This window comes from Heptranchias perlo, chromosome 25 (genome assembly GCF_035084215.1).
Source record: "Heptranchias perlo isolate sHepPer1 chromosome 25, sHepPer1.hap1, whole genome shotgun sequence".
Classification (NCBI taxonomy): Eukaryota; Metazoa; Chordata; class Chondrichthyes; order Hexanchiformes; family Hexanchidae; genus Heptranchias; species Heptranchias perlo.
In genome coordinates, this window is record NC_090349.1 from 20,190,467 (window position 1) to 20,212,093 (window position 21,627).

General features: G+C 41.5%; 1 protein-coding gene across 2 annotated transcripts in view; it reads left to right on the top strand.

Moving 5' to 3' along the window:
• The window catches only part of rbm19 (RNA binding motif protein 19), a 243,022-nt gene that overhangs the window by 29,619 nt on the left and 191,776 nt on the right, over window positions 1–21,627 (top strand). For both annotated transcript variants that reach the window (XM_068005707.1, XM_068005708.1), the window contains exons 12-16: window positions 429–550; window positions 2,939–3,035; window positions 5,016–5,126; window positions 7,482–7,682; window positions 8,849–8,948. In XM_068005707.1, the coding sequence (XP_067861808.1) occupies window positions 429–550; window positions 2,939–3,035; window positions 5,016–5,126; window positions 7,482–7,682; window positions 8,849–8,948 (631 nt within the window). The remainder of the gene's footprint in view (window positions 1–428; window positions 551–2,938; window positions 3,036–5,015; window positions 5,127–7,481; window positions 7,683–8,848; window positions 8,949–21,627) is intronic.

The following is a 21,627-nucleotide window of genomic DNA, read 5'->3' on the forward strand; positions in this document are numbered from 1 at the left end:
CAAAGAGAGTAGACAGGGGTTATTGGAGAACTGATGAGCATGGTTTGAGCCCTCTGAACCACAGGATTGACATGTGCCATAGCCCACTATGTCCACTCGCTTGACGCAAATTACTTCAGTAGAGGATTAGTTAAATAAACAGCCTGGTTTGGTGCACATTTTATTTGGCAAAAACAATGTTCACTTAAACATGCTTCACTGATAATTCTACTAATAAAGAGGGTGATGCAGCTGGATTGCTACTTCAGTTTGGTCTTTGACTCATAGTGAACCGAATTATATAAGGTGTCATTAGAGGCTACAAATGAAATTTTATTGTATAGGTTAAATAATATGCTTTACACAGCAGATTATATTGCAAATAACAGCTCAAGATTGAGAGAGAGATGGCTGGATAAGTGACACAAGAGAATTTTCTATCTACTCAGGGCAGGATGATGCACATTTTGCCATCTACAATGAAAAAGGAGAAGGCTGAAGATGATGATACATTAGGTTCCTCTACATACAAGAGAAACAAAGCAGCTAAAGACAAGGCCAGCAGTAACAGGTTAGATATCAGTGCACTTAAATTATAGATTCACATGGTGATATTAACTCAGTTAATAGACATGTCTGATTCTTAAATTTTTGTATCCTATAATTGCATCTAAAACACATTCCTAATTATATAGAGATTTTCTTCCCTCTTTGCTGTATATTTCCCATTGAGCAACCTAATTTTGTAACTTTTACTTCAAAACTTTAAAAAAAAATTGTTCTAATTTATATTGAAATGCATAGATTTTGATATACATAAGATGTGTGTATTATATAAGAAGTGATTGGTCTCAAGATTCCAAATGTAATGCACCTTAGTAAGTGGCATTGTAAACATCATGCGTGAATGATTGCAGTGGGCCAGCACCAAAATGCTGTGAGACAGCCTTGGACTCAACCCTAAGTAGTGAAAAAGCAGTCCATTTTGGAGATTAAACAGACAGCTTTTCCGAAGAGCAGAAATCTTACACCCCACACTGAGCTGAAACTGAGCCACCCACACCTCCTCACCCACTGCAAGAGCAGTAATCACCCCCCCATTAAACCTAAATAACACCAACAAAAACCCCCTTCTTCCCTAGAACAGAAATCTGGCTCCCCCGCCCCCCCCCCCCCCCCCCCCAATCTTCCTGCTGGCAGGAAGTCAACCAACTTACACAGAGGATAAACTTGGCCGCCTTACCTCCCCCGCCCCCCAATCCTCACTGAGAAACAGCAACTGCCTTTTCCAGCCTCTCAACCAGAAGCAACTCAGCACCACCCGAGCCGAAAACCTACCTTTCATATCGGAAGAAACCCCTCTCCCCCGTGGAGGCGGAATTGGGCACTGACGCTTGCAGCTTCCTCCTCCCCATCCTGCTGCCTAGTCCCCTTCTTCCTCTCCCTATCCCCCTCTTCTCCTCTTGCTATGACTCGATGTCTCTCTTTCCCCCCCACCCCACCCCCCAAACTAGATCTAGTTATCCCGCCGCTTTTTCAACCGGTTTAACATGACAACTAGACTTGGTTTTGACTCTGCGTGTACAGATGATGTATAGGTGTGTGTGTGTGTATGTTTAAAAGCTGCTTTATCACATGGAAATTTACTAAAATCAAATTAAAAATAGGAAAGACAGCTGTTTCCTGCTGGATGCAGAGAAACTTCTCCAGAAACATAAATTAATCTTTCATTGACCTCATCACATGTCTGTTTGCAGTGATAAGACCTTGCTTCCTTTAAGTACAGGTCAGCTTACTCACAGCTGTCCTTCAACAGCAAAATAATGCATCACATGTTTCTTGGTGTAATCTCTCTGTCCTTATAAAACAGTGTGCCCCCTGAGTTACTGTGAGCAGCACCATAAGAAGTCTGCTAGTACTTTCTTAAAAAAATAGCTTGGAAAATCTGCTGGGGTATGATCCTAACAGTTACGCTGGAATTGCACCACCATGGAACTCTGCCACTAACCCTGTCTAAGTACGCTGGATCGGAGTGGGGATGCATTTGCAGCACCAGCCGCTGAAAACCCCAGAAACGCTGGCAGTAGCTGACTGGCCTGGGAGTTGGGTCCTTTCACCCGCTCCCGACTAGAAGAATGAGAACTGTCTCCCTAACACTTTTTGGGGTCCAAGCATATCTGCACCAATTGTGCACCAGGTCCTGACTGAGGGCTGAAGCATGGGAACCCCTGATTTAAGTAGGCTCTGCTTTCCCCCCCTACCTTTGCATGAATGACCTTGCAGGGATGGGTAGATGATCAACCTCCACCCCACAAGATCATGCCGAAAACGTGCATTTACCCAATCGAGTTGAAACTATTGTAGTGCACACTGGAACAATTATGCAAGTCTGGGGCCAAAGTGATCTTTATTCCAAGTGATCATTTGAAGGAGGTTTCTGGATTTTTGGTGTTCACAATCTCTAATTTCTGAATGCATATTTCAAAATATATCCCCAGTCTATTTAACATTTTTGGTTAATTTGAAAAAAAAAAGGCACTCTGCTTATGCAATTCTAGGCTTACTTTTCCATCTCTATTACTTTTGATTTCCAAAAACCACCTTATTGCACAAAGGTTAAAAGAAGGTGCATGTTTAATTGAGTGGCCCCTTCTCAGTCTGAAGGCGTCAGTGATGGTTTAACCAGTGTAGTAATATAATTGACTTGTAGGGTAATCATTAAGTAGGACTTTTTTAGTTATTCTGTCTACTCCTAATTCAAAGTCATTTGATTCAAATTATCTGATAATTCCATTTTTTAGTACTAATTTTGTACTCTGCTGTGTTGTTTACATTGGTTATTTTAAGTGATAAAAATTCATTTTTTGGGGGAAAAACACAACTTTGAATTATCAGGAGTAGAGTGTAATTTATCTGTTTTTACATAGAGTATGAATTTATGTTGCCTTGTACTTTTCAGCTCACACAATTGGAACACCTTATTTATTGGGACTAATGCTGTTGCTGATGCAATAGCAACAAAATATAATGCCACAAAAAGCCAAGTGCTAGATCACGTAAGTATTTTTATTTGAATGGCACAAGTAGTTTTGTATAAGTATTTATGCTGTATGCTTTATATTAAATCAATGAATGCCTTGCCTTGAGGTAAAAATTAAAAATATACACCCAACCAAAAATATTGCAAAATGGAAATACAATATAAAAGCACTTCCTCTTCTTTCCTTTTCCCAGCATTATGTATCACTCCTAGTAAAAAAAAAATGATAAGCAGATGACCTGCTTGAAGGTATGTAAAAGCAGGCCTTGTTGATGGGCCTTCTAATGTTTTATCATCAGCAATTTATCAGAGTATGGCAATTATTCTTTCAAATTGAAGAATTGAAACAGAATTTCCATTGTCATTTTTGTTTTAAAAAACATTCTTTATAATCAAATTTGAGTGAAAACACAATTTAGTTATTCCCTCAAGGCACCCCAAGGGGAAGAGTGTTGAATGTCTCTAGATACTGGGATTTGAACTCATTACTTATTTTGAAAAACAGAGTTCAGTTATCTGCTTCTAGAATTGTTATGGTGTCTCAAATTGAAATAAAATTCTGGTGTTGTCTGAGGGTACAGATACACTACAAGTTTATCATTTGTGCAAATACTGGTGTAAATCAGCATTAAATGTTTTCTAACTACTTGTCAGATTGCAGGTGCTTTTTAAATAGATCTGCTGTAAACTCAGTCCATCTGTAACCACTAACTTAGTGCTCAGAAAAAAATTCTTAACACTTCACAAGCTTTTTCTTCCAATAAAAATGTTGTATGTCGTCATCTTGCCAAATACTTTTACATTCACAATGGTCATCCATTGAGGAAAGCATCCAGTCTAAAATTGCTTTTGTTCTCCAGCTGTGCTTTGCTGCTTTCCTGCCAGGCCGGTCCTGAAGGTTTGGGCTTAAGTTCTGCTCTCTCCCAAAGAGGCACGTTTCCACTGCTAAAGTTCTATCTTGCTTTGTAGTTTTCAGCAGCAAGATCAGCCCTTGGGGATTTGCTAGCCCCAATGCATCCTGATCCTGTTTGCCATCTTAAGCTTGCATTGCTACCCTACAGCATCATCCTGCTATGCCCCAACTGTAAGGCTGGTGACATTTCCTTGGCTCCAAATACAGAGGCCTGCACCACCAAAGTCAGCCCAGCCACCCTTCTACCTTTGTCACTTGGGCCCCACTGTACACTCCACTTCTGAGCCCTGGACTCCATCCTGTTTGCTCCCAATCTTGGGTTCTGCTTCCTACCTGCAGTCTCTAAACCCCACAGCTTCTCCTTTGCAGATCACATGCTCACATCTTCAGTTTCTTCTCGACCATGTTTGTTATAGGGGTCCTGAACATGCCCGCCCAAGAGTCTGTATCCATTGTGACATCAACAGGAATTATCTGGCCTAGGGCAGAAAGCTGCAGCTCCAGATCCATTGATTCCTTGGCTAGACCCAGCTCTGCTCCCTTCCTACCCAGGTCCAATGGGCAGCTTCTGTTACCCTGCCCAGGTTGTGGAATCTCCCGGGCATCAATCCTCATCTATGTCCAGATGCATTTTGAATATCATCCTGCTGCATGTCTCATGTAGTGGGTCCAAATTCAGTCTCAGTATATGTGCGAAACTTGCAGAGGGAAAGACAGACTTAGAAGAAGACTTTTGTTGAAAACAAACTCTTGCCTGCTATGTTCTTCATATGTGATGACATTCACAGAAGAGGATACATGATAGTGATGTTATTTTTCAATAAAGCTGAAATAATCTGCATTGGATCATTAGAAAATTTGATGGCCAACATATACTGTGTAAATTTATGCAGGTAAAGGGATTAAGGTAATGTTCCTCAATTTAAAATTAAATTTGGTTAGAGTGAATAAACAGTTCTAGTATTTTAATCAATGCATGCTCTAGACATTTTTCTCCTTTTAGAAAACTGTTTTGCATAAATATGCAGTCCACTTTCACAGATATAGACTATACTAGTTTAATTTTGCTTTGATATTTTGAAGGAAGGAAAAGGCAGTGTTGCAGTCCGGATGGCCCTGGGTGAGACACAGATTGTACAGGAGACCAGACAGTTCTTGGTTGATAATGGAGTTAGTTTGGACTCCTTCAGTCAGGTAAGACAGTCCAAGTGACTACAGCTGACACTTCAGACAGGTGATAATAACTTGTTGATTAATGCATTAAACAGAAACATTAATGTATTTTTGAGCTGTTGCTGAAGTATGCCGTAATTAATCTCTTGTCCAGCAGCTTGAACATGTTTGCCATCAAATGTGGTTGCTGAATAAGAGTTTAAAATATTACAAGCAGTACTTTATTTCACTAACAATAATTTTCTATTTTGTACAAAATGAACGATCAATTGTTTGTCGACAGGATGTGGATTATAAATCCAACGAATGAGTTGACCCTTTGAGAATGTTCTTTTGTGTTTATTACTTGTTTTTAACATGCAAAATTATTACAAAGTATTTTAATTTATTGGTGTTTTTTTTCTGTTAGATGTTACACTCTAGTGTGAAATTGAACTATACCACAGGGAAATAAATATTGGGAAAGAACCACAATGACCAGAAAAATGCAAAAATTGAGTTTGTCAGGGATGTCTGATCTTTCCTCATTGTTCTGCTGATCATAGATTGCACTAGTTATTTTGAATTATTTATAGTCCCTACATGAATTAACATTTTGAGTTTTATAAATAGGAACATAGCGTGCAAGCATGAAGAGTTGATATGTTTGTACAAGGCAGTGGTTTAGATGACAGTGCATGATGTTCAGTTTTGAGTGTCCTAATCGTATAAATGACATTAAAGTTATTGAGATGAGTTAAAATCGGGGATGAGAAGCTATAGCAATGAGGAGAAAGTGGAACTACACCCACTGAACAGAGAAGGCTAAGAGGACATTTAAGAGGTTTTCAAAATTATGAAGGTTTTTGATCAGATAAATAGGGAAAGACTATTTCCCCTGGTTGGGGAGTCAATGACCAGCAATCGTCAATGTAAAGTCAGTAGAAGAGAGGTTAGGAGAAATGTCTTTACTAAGAATTGTAACGAGCATTTAATGCTTTGCCACAGAGAGTGGTTGAGGCAGACACCATTAAATCTGTTGAACGTAAAGGTAGGTAAGTATTTGAAGCAGAGGAAGCTACTGGGCTACGAGGAGAGAGTAGGATTAGATTTGGAATGCTGTTGCAAAGAGCCAACGCAGCCACAATCGGCCGAACGGTCATCTCCTGAGGTTCTATTGATTAGAATATTCTGCACCATTATTAGTTTGTGAAGTATCAATTTGCAACCACTAGATGTGAGCAGTGGACATATTTTATAAAGAGGGATCAGAGATGACTGAGGCATAAGTGTTCCAATGTGGTGCACCACAGGTTTTCACTGTGATTCCCCATGTGGTGGAGCACATGGGAGCAGAGCAGTGTGAGAATCAATTTGATCCATCAGTCACAGACACAGGTGTGTGAACCCAGCCCTGTCAAATTTTATTTGATAATCACATTAAAGACGCTATATAAATGCAAGTTGTTGTTTTAGTTGTGTGTGGCATGGGTAAGACTGCATGCTACTTATGCCACTCACAACTGTGGCAGTGGTTTAAATTGCACGGTCCCCCATTTTAAAAAAGAACTTGTATACACATACTACATTCCTAATCCCCGGATGCACCTTTAACCGACTTAATAGTGTCAACTCGTCCAGTGTCTCAATGTCACCCTGACTAAATTCAAAAATCTGTTTGGTTCTTTACTTTCTGAAGACTGAATTAAATAAGATTACTAAAGCTAGAATATTTTATTATCTTGAGGTTTTAAAATAATTTCTACCTATACTTTAATAACGAGTTCATTTTTTAGGTGTGCAAGGTGTTGCCTGTGATGTATGTATATTTGGTTAAATGATGCACGTTTGACCTGTCTTGCATATCTCACAAAAACAACACTTCCAGCAGCTGGTGAAGATGGAAGCAACCTTTTGGTAGGAACTTAAGAAATGCATCTGAAAGTGCTAAATAAAATACTGACAACTATAACAAGTTCATAAACTCATCTTTCCATTTCACTTTCTGTATTAAAATGTCTGTGCTGATGTGGGGAAGTGTTTGTATTTCCATATATGCATGGCATAGAGATAGATATCTATCGATCTATCTAGGGGAAATAATGTTTTTGTTTGCAGGGAGTTGTTAGGATCCGGAATGAACTACCTGAAAGGGTGGTGGAAACAATTCAATAGTAACCTTCAAAAGAGAATTGGATATATACTTGAAAAGGGGAAAGAGCATGGGAGTGGGACTAATTGGATAGCTTTTTCAAAGAGCTGGCACTGGCACGATGGGCCACCTCCTGTACTGTATGATTCTGTGTGTAATTATGGTAATACAAGCCACATTTTTAAATAAAGTTAGGTGCAATATTTTCTTTGTATATGATATTTATATCTTTTATACATTTGTAGGCTTCTGGGCAGAGAAGTAAAACAGTTATCCTTGTAAAGAATATTCCTGCAGGAACTCAAGTGGATGAATTGGAGAAAGTATTTGAGAAATATGGAGACCTTGGACGGGTTTTGCTTCCGTCAGCTGGCGTAACTGCTATTGTGGAATTCCTAGAACCTACAGAGGCCAAACAGGCATTTACAAAGCTTGCATATTCCAAGGTATACTCCATGCAAGGACCTTTGTGAATACAAATTTGTTTTTGTCATTGATACTGCAAGAGCCTTTAAGATTCTGGGCACCATTTTCGAGTCAAATAGCAACCAACAAAGACCAGGTTAGAGAAGTGAACCCAAATGGATTTGCAGATCTGAATTTTCAGCTTTGAGATTTAGAGACTTTGTTATACTCCTATGTTATGATTGAAATTGTAGATTATTCTGCTGAAACTAATGGATCAAGAGAGAACCTGACTTGTATTCTGTGTCTTTGGTTTAAATTGCCAAGGTAGCTGTAATGCGCTTTACTAATTGTGGGCATTGAGCTACTGATGGACAAAAAAACAGCATGTGTTCTGTGAAGGTCAAGTTGTTCTTGTTTATGACATCGCTTTACACTGACATACTTAAACGTAATTCATTGGTAGTAATTACATCTGAGCAACTTTATTTTCAGTTCTCTCTCTTCAGACAAAGTTACCATTAGTCAGTAGAAATGCATTCAAGATGGTGACAGTAGCAAGAGTGAAAAGACAATGAGAAATTTTACAACCACCTCCTCCTCCTCCCCCCTCCCCCCCCCTCCCCCTCCCAAAAACAGCTAGGGCAAGAAAGTTTTGTTAAACTCAATTATCAACTATATCCTAGGTGCGGGGACATGCAAAATGAACATGCTGAAACTGTTACTTTTTTGCTGTCTTGATGTCATTGAAGTTCACAGCATGAAAATTTCCAAATGAAATCATAATGCAGTATGAACAGGCATGATGGGCTGAATGGCCTCCTTCTGTGCTGTATCATTCTATGTGTTGTTATTCAAATTTTCATTCTACATTTCAACACTGCAGATTCTTTACTTTTGTTCTGGTATATTCAGGATTTGAAGTTTTTCAGATTAAGGACTGCAGTCTGCATTTTATTTCCCATGTGAGGAAAGGCCATGTAAGAGCTATTCATATCTACAGTTGCACTTGCTATCAAAAGAATTACAAGTTCCTTTGCATCATTTATAATACACTTATGGTTGTCATTTTGACAAGAAAATTGTGTGCTACTAGAAATAGGGAAATAATTATTCATAGCTGTATCTTGTAGTCAGGATTTTACAGTGTTTGTGCAATGCTACCAAACTGAAATACCTCCAAACTATATCTCTCTTTTATATTTAGTTCCAGCATATTCCGCTTTACCTGGAGTGGGCCCCAATGGATGTGTTCTGTACCCCACTCCAAGCAAAGAAGAACCCTGAAAAGAAGAAGAGCAATGAAGGTAACTAAGCTAAATGTTAGGATTGTTCAAAGAATATGTGTGTAAAATTAGTCAACTGGTAAAGATATGTACAGAGCAGAGGTGTGTTCTCTCTGTGACACTCTCCCGCTCTCATTTGTTGCACTATTGTTGTGAAACAGCATATCCTCTGACTCACCTTGAACAACACCAGGGGAGATCTGCTAGTAATGTGTTAAAAATGGTACATCAGCATGTGCCACATGCCACACTTTGTTACAGATGCAAAACAATCTGAACAAAAGAGAAAAATAGCCAGTTACTTAATAGCTAGTTCGATGCTTCTGACTTGGAGCTGAAACAGGCAAACACTTTCCAACTTCCAAAATTCCATAATCAAGCAACAATTGAACTCTCAGTAACTGGATCTTATATTTAAGGCAACAAAGTCTACTTGTTAAAAGAAAAGGGACACAGCTCCACTTCAGCAAAATAATAATGCATTATACGGAATGAAATTCCTGCCCTATTAAACAGCATATCATCCATCTTACTAGAAGAGGTCTGCTAGTGTGTGTGTGTATATGTACATAGATTTATATTGCATCCAGCACATCCCTGCCACACTTTGGGTGCACTTCAATTAAGCATTTTTTTTTTAAAAGCAGTCATTTCCTGTTATCTGTTCTGATCTTTGGGGGATCCAGAGATAATTATGGCAAATCCACCTGCATCTCTAGTGTGCAGCTCTATCTTAGTAGAATAACATATTGTGGATTGCATGGTGTAATGTTCCTGTCCTTATGAAACGATGTATTCTCTGACTTGGTGAGCAGTACCACAGGAGATCTGCTAGCATGGATGGATTACCTATGCTATTGACTATAATTGCATACTAAATTTGCAAGTTTATAAACTGCACTAGAGGTTCTTGCTTCCTTGTTGGTGTCTCTTGTTTGTCATGAGTGGCAGTTGAGTGATTATCAAGAAAGTCAGAACCTGTAACAATGTTTGTAAACTTTTATTAGTAATTCTTGCATTCTGGTTTCCTTGAGATTCGTCTATCAGGATATGCAGGTTGGATCGTATGAAATAATGAAGACCAATGCTTGTCTCTGCCTCATTTTCTATCCAATAATCATTACTATCTGATGAAATAATTGTCTGTCTTCGTTTGTCTCAAATTAGTTGCTGCTTAACATGGATGTGTAAACTTAGTCACCTTTCAGTTGTCTAACAGCGTGCTACTGATTGATTTTTAAAAAATGCTCTCGTATAATGGTACATGGAAATAAGTAATTTACAGTATCAAGATCTCTGTTCAAGCATGTTTTTAATAGTCCTTTCACGCAGGAAGGTATTACTTATTGTCCAGAACTGTTGATCTATTTTATAATTGCTTTCATTGTTTTAATTGGAGGGAATATAATACATATCTAAGATTTGTATATTTTAACTTGTATAATTAGACTTAGTTTCAGTATCGATTCTCTGATTTTGGCATAGTGTAAATTGTTTCACTGTTGCCAATCCAGATATTATAAATAACTTGTTTACTTGAACGCCTCTGCAGTGTGCGTTTCATCATAGCGCTATGGTGGAGAAGGTAAATACGTCTAGACCTTTTCTCATTGCTGACATGATTTGGAACAGATCATAGCACTTCAGGGTGACCAAGGCTAGGAACTGAATATTCAAGGATATTGGACATTCAGGAAGGACAAGCAAAAAGGAAAAGGAGGTGGGGTAGCGCTGTTAATAAAAGATGAGATCAGTACAATAGTGAGAAAGGATCTTGGCTCAGAAGATCGAGATGTAGAATCAGTTTGGGTGGAGCTAAGAAACAGTAAGGGGCAGAAAACATTGGTGGGAGTTGTTTATAGGCCACCAAACAGTAGTGGGAATGTAGGGCATGGTACAAAGCAGGAAATTAGAAGTGCATATAACAAGGGCAATACAGTAATCATGGGGGACTTTAATCTACGTATAGATTGGGCGAACCAAATTAGCACTAATACTGTGGCGGACGAATTCCTGGAATGTATATGAGATGGTTTTCTAGATCAGTATGTTGAGGAACCAACTAGGAAACAGGCTATTTTAAATCTAGTATTGTGCAATGCGAAAGGGTTTATTAATAACCTTGTTGTAAAGGAGCCCGTAGGGAAGAGTGACCATAATATGATAGAGTTCTTCATTAAGTTTGAAAGTGATGTAGTTCAATCCAAAACTAGGCTCTTAAATCGAAACAAAAGAAACTACGAAGGTATGAGGCACAAGTTGGCTGTGGTTGATTGGGGAACTACATTAAAAGGTATGACGGCAGACAGGCAATGGCTAGCATTTAAAGAATTAATACATAATTTGCAACAAATATATATTCCTTTAAGGCACAAAAACGCAACAGTGCCAACCTGGTGAAGCTACAACACAGGACTACATGCATGCTAAACAGCAGAAGCAACATGTTATAGACAGAGCTAAGCGATTCCACAACCAACAGATCAGATCAAAGCTCTGCAGTCCTGCCACATCCAGTCGTGAATGGTGGTGAACAATTAAACAACAAACGGGAGGAGGAGGCTCTGTAAACATCCCTATCCTCAATGATGGCAGAGTCCAGCACGTGAGTGCGAAAGACAAGGCTGAAGCGTTTGCACCCATCTTCAGCCAGAAGTGCTGAGTAAATGATCCATCTCGGCCTCCTCCCGATATCCTCACCACCATAGAAGCCAGTCTTCAGCCAATTCGATTCACTCCATGTGATATCAAGAAACAGCTGAGTGCACTGGATACAACAAAGGCTATGGGCCCCGACAACATCCTGGCTGTAGTGCTGAAGACTTGTGCTCCAGAACTAGCCACGCCTCTAACCAAACTGTTCCAGTACAGCTACAACACTGGCATCTGCCCGATAATGTAGAAAATTGCCCAGGTATGTCCTGTCCACAAAAAGCAGGACAAATCCAATCCAGCCAATTACCACCCCATCGGTCTACTCTCAATCATCGGCAAAGCGATGGAAGGTGTCGTCGACAGTGCTGTCTAACTCACCAATAACCTGATTACTGATGCTCAGTTTGGGTTCCGCCAGGACCACTCTGCTCCAGACCTCATTACAGCCTTGGTCCAAACATGGAGAAAAGAGCTGAATTCCAGAGGTGAGGTGAAAGTAACTGTCCTTGATGTCAAGGCAGCATTTGACCTAGTGTGGCAGCAAGGAGCCCTAGTAAAATTGAAGTCAATGGGAATCAGGGGGAAAACTCTCCAGTGGTTGGAGTCATACCTAGCACAAAGGAAGATTATAGTGGTTGTTGGAAGCCAATCATCTCAGCCCCAGGACATTGCTGCAGGAATTCCTCAGGGCAGTGTCCTTGGCCCAACCATCTTCAGCTGCTTCTTCGGTGGCCTTCGCTCCATCATAAGATCAGAAATGGGGATGTTCGCTGATGATTGCACAGTGTTCAGTTCCATTCGCAACCCCTCAGATAATGAAGCAGTCTGTGCCTGCATGCAGCACGACCTGGACAACATCCAGGCTTGGGCTAATAAGTGGCAAGTAACGTTCGCGCCAGACAAGTGCCAGGCAATGACCATCTCCAACAAGTGAGAATCTAACCACCTCCCCTTGACGTTCAACGGCATTACCATCGCCGAATCCCCCACCATCAACATCCTGGGGGTCACCATTGACCAGAAACTTAACTGAAGCAACCACATAAATACTGTGGCTACAAAAGCAGGTCAGAGGCTGGGTATTCTGCAGTGAGTGACTCACCTCCTGACTCCCTAAAGCCTTTCCACCATCTACAAGGCACAAGTCAGGAGTGTGATGGAATACTCTCCACTTGCCTGGATAAGTGCAGCTCCAACAACACTGAAGAAGCTCGACACCATCCAGGACAAAGCAGCCTGCTAGATTAGCATTCCATCCACCACCCTAAACATTCACTCCCTCCAGCGCCAGTGCACCGTGGCTGCAGTGTGTACCATCCACAGGATGCACTGTAGCAACTCACCAAGGCTTCTTCGACAGCACCTCCCAAACCCACGACGTCTACCACCTGGAAGGACAAGGGCAGCAGGCACATGGGAACAACACCTCCTTCATGTTCCCCTCCAAGTCACACACCATCCCGACTTGGAAATATATCACCGATCCTTCATCGTCGCTGGATCAAAATCCTGGAACTCCGTACCTAACAGCACTGTGGGAGAACCTTCACCACACGGACTGCAGCGGTTCAAGAAGGCGGCTCACCACCACCTTTTGATGGGCAATAAATGCTGGCCTTGTCAGCGACGCCCACATCCCATGAACGAGTTTTTAAAAAAAGTGGTCCAACTGTGGCTAACGAGAAATTAAAGATAGTATTAAATCAAAGAAAGAGGCATGTAAAGTTGCCAGAAAAGACAGTAAGCCTGAGGATTGGGAGCATTTTAGAATTCAGCAAAGGAGGACCAAGAAATTGATAAAGAAAGGGAAAATAGAATGAGAGTAAACTAGCGAGAAACATAAAAATGGACTGTAAAAGCTTCTATAGGTATGTAAAAAGGAAAAGACTGGCTAAGGCAAATATGGGTCTCTTTCAGACAGAAACGGGAGAATTTATAATGGGGAATAAGGAAATGGCAGAGAAATTAAACATACTTTGTGTCTGTCTTCACAGAAGAAGACACAAAAAACCTCCCAGAAATACTAGAGTCCTAGAAATACTGGAGAACCAAGGGTCTGGTGAGAATGAGGAACTGAAAGAAATTAGTATTCATAAAAAAAATAGTACTAGAGAAATTAATGGGACTGAAAGTCGACAAATCCCAAGGACCAGATGATCTGCATCCCAGGATTTTGAAAGAGGTGGCTATAGAGATAGTGGATGCATTGGTTGTCATCTTCCAAAATTCTATAGATTCTGGAACAGTTCCTGCAGATTGGAGGGTAGCAAATGTAACTCCACTATTTAAGAAATGAGGGAGCAAGAAAACACGGAACTACAGACCTGTTAGCCTGATATCAGTAGTAGGGAAAATGCTAGAATCTGTTATAAAGGATGTGAAAATAATAAAAGGATTTGGCAGAGTCAACATGGATTTATGAAAGGGAAATCATGCTTGACAAACCTATTGGAGTTCTTTGAGGATGTAACTGGTAGAATAGATAAGGGGAACCAGTGGATGTGGTGTATTTGGATTTTCAGATGACTTTCGACAAGGTCCCACACAGGAGGTTGGTGAACAAAGTTAAAGCGCATTGAATTGGGGGTAATATACTGGCACGGATTGAGAATTGGTTAACAGACAGAAAACAGAGAGTAGGAATAAACTGATCTTTTTCAGGTTGGCAGACTGTGACTGGTGGGGTACCGCAGGGATCGGTGCTTGGATGAGGGGACCAAATGTAATATTTCCAAGTTTGCTGATACCACAAAACTAGGCAGGAATGTGAGTTATGAGGAGGATGCAAAGAGACTTCAAGGGGGTATAGACAGGCTAAGTGAGTGGCAAGAACATGGCAGATGGAATATAATGTGGAAAAATGTGAAGTTATCCACTTAGGTAGGAAAAACAGAAATGCAGAGTATTTTTTAAATGGTGAGAGATTGGGAAATGTTGATGTTCAAGGGGACCTGGGTGTCCTTGTACATGAGTCACTCAAAGCTAACATGCAGGTGCAGCAAGCAAATAGGAAGGCAAATGGTATGTTGACCTTTATTTCAAGAGGATTTGAGTACAGGAGTAAAGATGTCTTACTGTAATTATATAAATGTAAGGAATCTTACAACACCAGGTTATAGTCCAACAAATTTATTTTAAAATCACAAGCTTTCGGAGATTATCCCCTTCGTCAGATGAATGAGTGAAAAGGTTCTCAAATCGCATATCTTATACAAGGCTGGGACAGCATCACACCAATCAAAAGGTGTCGTTGTTATTCAAACAGGCCAGTCACGGAGAACAGCACGTCCCAGTACACTGGATATACATTGTGTCAATTACACAGGCAGGCAGAAAGAAACCCAAAATGGCAGAGAGAGAGAATATTAAAAAACATAATTTTTTCCCCCCTTTTTGCTGGTGGGGTTACGTGTCGAGTGACATGAACCCAAGATCCCGGTTGAGGCCGTCCTCATGGGTGCGGAACTTGGCTATCAACTTCTGCTCGACGATTTTGCGTTGTCGTGTGTCTCGAAGGCCGCCTTGGAGAACGCTTACCCGAAGATCGGTGGCTGAATGTCCTTGACTGCTAAAGTGTTCCCCGACTGGGAGGGAACCCTCCTGTCTGGCGATTGTTGCGCGGTGTCCGTTCATCCGTTGTCGCAGTGTCTGCATGGTCTCGCCAATGTACCATGCTCCGGGGCATCCTTTCCTGCAACGTATGAGGTTGACTAGGATGCCCCGGAGCATGGTACATTGGCGAGACCATGCAGACACTGCGACAACGGATGAACGGACACCGCGCAACAATCGCCAGACAGGAGGGTTCCCTCCCAGTCGGGGAACACTTTAGCAGTCAAGGACATTCAGCCACCGATCTTCGGGTAAGCGTTCTCCAAGGCGGCCTTCGAGACACACGACAACGCAAAATCGTCGAGCAGAAGTTGATAGCCAAGTTCCGCACCCATGAGGACGGCCTCAACCGGGATCTTGGGTTCATGTCACTCGACACGTAACCCCACCAGCAAAAAGGGGGGAAAAAATTATGTTTTTTAATATTCTCTCTCTCTCTCTCTGCCATTTTGGGTTTCTTTCTGCCTGCCTGTGTAATTGACACAATGTATATCCAGTGTACTGGGACGTGCTGTTCTCCGTGACTGGCCTGTTTGAATAACAACGACACCTTTTGATTGGTGTGATGCTGTCCCAGCCTTGTATAAGATATGCGATTTGAGAACCTTTTCACTCATTCATCTGACGAAGGGGATAATCTCCGAAAGCTTGTGATTTTAAAATAAATTTGTTGGACTATAACCTGGTGTTGTAAGATTCCTTACATTTGTCCACCCCAGTCCATCACCGGCATCTCCACATCATGTAATTATATAGGCCTTGGTGAAACCGCACCTGGAGTATTGTGTACAATTTTGTTCTCTTTACCTAAGAAAAGATATACTTGCCATAGAGGGAGTGCAACAAAGGTTCACCAGACTGATTCCTGGGATGGCGGGATTGTCGTATGAGGAGAAATTGAGTAGACTAGGCCTGTATTCTCCTAGAGTTTAGAAGAATGAGAGGTGATCTAATTGAAACATACAAAATTCTTACAGGGCTCAACAGGGTAGATGCAAGGAGGATGTTCTAGAACCAGGGTTCACAGTCTCAGACTGAGATGAGGAGAAATTTCTTCACTCAGAGGGTGGTGAATCTTTGGAATTCTTTACCCCAGAGGGCTGTGGAGGCTCAGTCATTGAGTACATTCAAAACGGAGATCGATAGATTTCTAGATATTAAAGGCATCAAGGGATATGGGGATGGTGCAGGAAAATGGAATTGAGGTCAAAGATAAGCCATGATCTTGTTGAATGGCGGAGCAGGCTCGAGGGGCTGGATGGCCTACTTGTGCTCCTATTTCTTATCTTCACACAAAAGCGTGGCAAAATCAGAACTGGTGTCACTTTTTACTGTTGTGAAAGTCAATGACTTGAAGAGCATTTTGGCCTCAAAGGTTATTTGAAGCCTAATGAACTAGGTTTAAGAAAGAAAATTGTTTAATATTAATGAGTGGTCCTCAACGGCCATTATGAGAAAATTTTAAAATTAAACCAGCTGGCTGCAATATGTTACATTAGCACTTGCATTTGAAATGCCACTTCATAGTTTTGTGTATGTAGATGATCCGTGCTGCTTTTGAAACAAGAGTGTGACCACTAATATCCACAAGTGTGTTACAGTTGACTTCTTGAGTGAAAATGAACATATTTATCCAGCATATGTAGCCCAGAACTACATGGGGTATATGTTAGTTGAAGATGTGAAATATGTAATTTATCTTGCATAGGTAATATCGGTCTATCTGAATCTATAGGTAAAAAGTGGTCATGCAAGACTTCTGGAGATACGGAGGCAGGAGAGGGTAAGGTTAACTAGTTTTCTCTTCCCCAGGGAACCTTCTAACCTCTGTTTGGCACCTACAGACAGCAGTAGGGCTGAGATTTGGTTCTCAATAGTTTGGGAAGATGTCATTAGATTGAGTGGCTGAATTTATGTCCCTTCTCTGGATCCAATGCATTGAGCTACCATGTTGCATACAAATAAGTTTATTTTTACTGTACCCACAAAAGTACTTTTGTAAACAAAAATTATACTCTTTAGGAATTTGTTCAATATCCTGTTTAATCCAATCATAAAGGAGAGCTGTATAACTCACTCCGGACTTGCTAATGAATTATACAGCCTGCTTCACTGATGGAATAAACTTCTGATGCAGTGTCTGTCTTTCACAGTATTGCATATCTTGTATATCACACTGAATTAATTTTTCATATTTTGAATATTTTAATCAGAGAATTGGCTGTACTGCAAGCCATTGAGTAATATTGCTAAGCAATTTGTAATATGTTAACTGGGATTATGGAAGCATTTTCAACAGTTGCTATCCAAATAAGACGTGTGATATATTTATTATATGTGAGTGACACAGATTAGGTTTGGTCACATTCTTTTGCCAGCTGTAATTTATGTCAATCCATCGATTAGTTGCATAAAATAAAAACCTAAAAAGGCTGATTTTGATGCAGTAGGTAATGAAGCCTGTATTCCCTATGCTATACTAATGTTGTAAAGGCTACCTCTTTAGGTTTCTTATTGTGGCATTGCCCTTGGAGAACCTTTAAGTGAAGATTATGGAGCCAACACGGACTCACTACTCAAATCATAATGCCAGCATCTTGCTGTATTACAGATCCCCATTTAATGCCCTCCATTGGTGGTGCTTGTCTTAGGTTGTGGCCAGTAGACATTGTTGGGCCATACTTGCAGAAGCTTTGCTCTGCATCTAGCCAGTGCTTTCCTCGGAGTTCAGAGCAGGCCATTACCAGTCAGTGATGCCATTCCAGATGATGACTCACCGGTATCCTGTAGTACTACCTCCTGATCTTATCACTAGATTTTTAATTTTTTTTTGTTTTTCATTGGTCTTCCATGATCTGGTGTAATTAGCAAAAGATTGAAATATGCCTTGTGAGGACATGTACTCTTAACTGTACATTTGATAACATCTCAGTTAATATCACTGTTGCAACACCTTTAGAGAAAAAGTACATTAAGCATTCCCTAACACAATTCAAACATGAGTGATGGTGTTTGTGGATACTTACTTTTGTCAGATTTTCCATTTCAGCAAAAATGAAGAAAAAATTTGACATGAAATAGACTCTCTCTGGTCACAGCCAGCAAAGTAGAAATAATATAAACCATATTTCTGATAGTATTTGGCTGACTGATGTACATGTCAGTGTCATGAAACTACAACGTAGTTCTGTAAGGTACAAAGTCATTTGGGAAAAAATGGGTAGTAGTCTATTTTTGGTTTGAGAAATTTTCACTTTACATTATTATAACAAATGTTTTATATTCCCTTAACATTTCCATTTAATTTTGTAATGAACTAGGTTTCACCTCAATAAAACCATGTATAATTTTAAAACAAAACTTGTTTCCTGACGGCCTAGTGAGTAAAGGCACCACTCGGGTAATACTAAGCCATACAGATAAAAGGTCCCATCTGGTCTCATTGAAGATGCTATAATTGGCTTCCACACCTGTACTAGGGAGGGCAACAGTTAGGCAATGTTCCTATAAGGGATTGCAGTGCAGTAACTCGTGTTGAAAGCTGTGTGTGTATGGATATTGGGCCCTTAAACCTTGCTATCTGTGACAAAATGGATGACCTTAAGTTTATTGTGCCATGTTACATCATTTACTCTACATTTGTTCTCACCTTTTGTAGCATTGCAGGATATCAAAAAGATGTATTATTTGAACTGAGGGTTCTCCCATACTTCTGCTATATAGGGAGGGGACGTCTGTTATTCAAATTTTAAGATCATGGTGTGTCATGTGATTGCCCCTCTAAGCTCCCCCCACAACTACAGTTTCTTTTTTGTTTCTTTTCCTTCTTTTTCATTTATCTGCTTTTCCTTTTGATTTTTTTCTTTCCTTTCCATTTTCAATCTTTTTTCACGTAACCCTCAACTTCTGCTCTTCCCTATAACCACCATCCCCATCACTCTCTTACTCCTCTGTTTCATAACCCTCTTATGCTACACCCTTTTTTGCCTTAGTTCTAGTTCTCCCTTCTGTAATCCCATGAAAGCAGAACGTGGGTTTAGGCTATGTTGGACGCTCACAGCAAGAACTTTTTATTCATGCCATCTCTGTTTGAAGTAAAACTAAAAACACATTGGGCCAGAATTTACTGTCAAAATAACGGTGAGGCTAACAGCACTCACCGTTATTTATGCATAAATCGCACAACAACTTCAGGCGAGGGCTGATGTGCGGTTAAACTTGAAAATCTGGAAGTTGCTGTCCGAGATGCACCGCTCTGCCGTTAGCTTCACAAAAACGGCATCTCGCTGTCTAACTCACCATTCAAATTCATCGAATTTTTTTTTATTCGTTCACGGGATGTGGGCGTCGCTGGCGAGGCCAGCATTTATTGCCCATCCCTAATTGCCCTTGAGAAGGTGGTGGTGAGCCGCCTTCTTGAACCGCTGCAATCCGTGTGGTGACGGTTCTCCCACAGTGCTGTTAGGAAGGGAGTTCCAGGATTTTGACCCAGCGACAATGAAGGAACGGCGATATATTTCCAAGTCGGGATGGTGTGTGACTTGGAGGGGAACGTGCAGGTGGTGTTGTTCCCATGTACCTGCTGCTCTTGTCCTTCTAGGTGGTAGAGGTTGTGGATTTGGGAGGTGCTGTCGAAGAAGCCCTGGCGAGTTGCTGCAGTGCATCCTGTGGATGGTGCACACTGCAGCCACTGTGCGCCAGTGGTGAAGGGAGTGAATGTTTAGGGTGGTGGATGGGGTGCCAATCAAGCGGGCTGCTTTATCTTGGATGGTGTCGAGCTTCTTGAGTGTTGTTGGAGCTGCACTCATCCAGGCAAGTGGAGAGTATTCCATCACACTCCTGACTTGTGCCTTGTAGATGGTGGAAAGGCTTTGGGGAGTCAGGAGGTGAGTCACTCACCGCAGAATACCCAGCCTCTGACCTGCTCTAGTAGCCACAGTATTTATATGGCTGGTCCAGTTAAGTTTCTGGTCAATGGTGACCCCCAGGATGTTGATGGTGGGGGATTCAGCGATGGTAATGCCGTTGAATGTCAAGGGGAGGTGGTTAGACTCTCTCTTGTTGGAGATGGTCATTGCCTGGCACTTATCTGGCGCGAATGTTACTTGCCATTTATGAGCCCAAGCCTGGATGTTGTCCAGGTCTTGTTGCATGCGGGCTCGGACTGCTTCATTATTTGAGGGGTTGCGAATGGAACTGAACACTGTGCAGTCATTAACGAACATCCCCATTTCTGACCTTATGATGGAGGGAAGGTCATTGATGAAGCAGCTGAAGATGGTTGGGCCAAGGACACTGCCCTGAGGAACTCCTGCAGCAATGTCCTGGGGCTGAGATGATTGGCCTCCAACAACCACTACCATCTTCCTTTGTACGAGGTATGACTCCAGCCACTGGAGAGTTTTCCCCCTGATTCCCATTGACTTCAATTTTACTAGGGCTCCTTGGTGCCACACTCAGTCAAATGCTGCCTTGATGTCAAGGGCAGTCACTCTCACCTCACCTCTGGAAGTCGGCTCTTTTGTCCATGTTTGGACCAAGGCTGTAATGAGGTCTGGAGCCGAGTGGTCCTGGCGGAACCCAAACTGAGCATCGGTGAGCAGGTTATTGGTGAGTAAGTGCCGCTTGATAGCACTGTCAACGACACCTTCCATCACTTTGCTGATGATTGAGAGTAGACTGATGGGGCGGTAATTGGCCGGATTGGATTTGTCCTGCATTTTGTGGACAGGACATATCTGGGCAATTTTCCACATTGTCGGGTAGATGCCAGTGTTGTAGCTGTACTGGAACAGCTTGGCTAGAGGCGCAGCTAGTTCTGGAGCACAAGTCTTCAGCACTACAGCTGGGATGTTGTCGGGGCCCATAGCCTTTGCTGTATCCAGTGCACTCAGCTGTTTCTTGATATCACGTGGAGTGAATCGAATTGGCCGAAGACTGGCTTCCGTGATGGTGGGGATATCGGGAGGAGGCTGAGATGGATCATCCACTCGGCACTTCTGGCTGAAGATGGTTGCAAATGCTTCAGCCTTGTCTTTTGCACTCACGTGCTGGACTTCGCGATCATTGAGGATGGGGATGTTTGCAGAGCCTCCTCCTCCCGTTAGTTGTTTAATTGTCCACCACCATTCACGACTGGATGTGGCAGGACTGCAGAGCTTTGATCTGATCCGTTGGTTGTGGAATCGCTTAGCTCTGTCTGTAGCATGTTGCTTCCGCTGTTTAGCATGCATGTAGTCCTGAGTTGTCGCTTCACCAGGTTGGCACCTCATTTTTAGGTACGCCTGGTGCTGCTCCTGGCATGCTCTTCTACACTCCTCATTGAACCAGGGTTGATCCCCTGGCTTGTTGATAATGGTAGAGTGAGGAATATGCCGGGCCATGAGGTTACAGATTGTGCTGGAATACAATTCTGCTGCTGCTGATGGCTCAC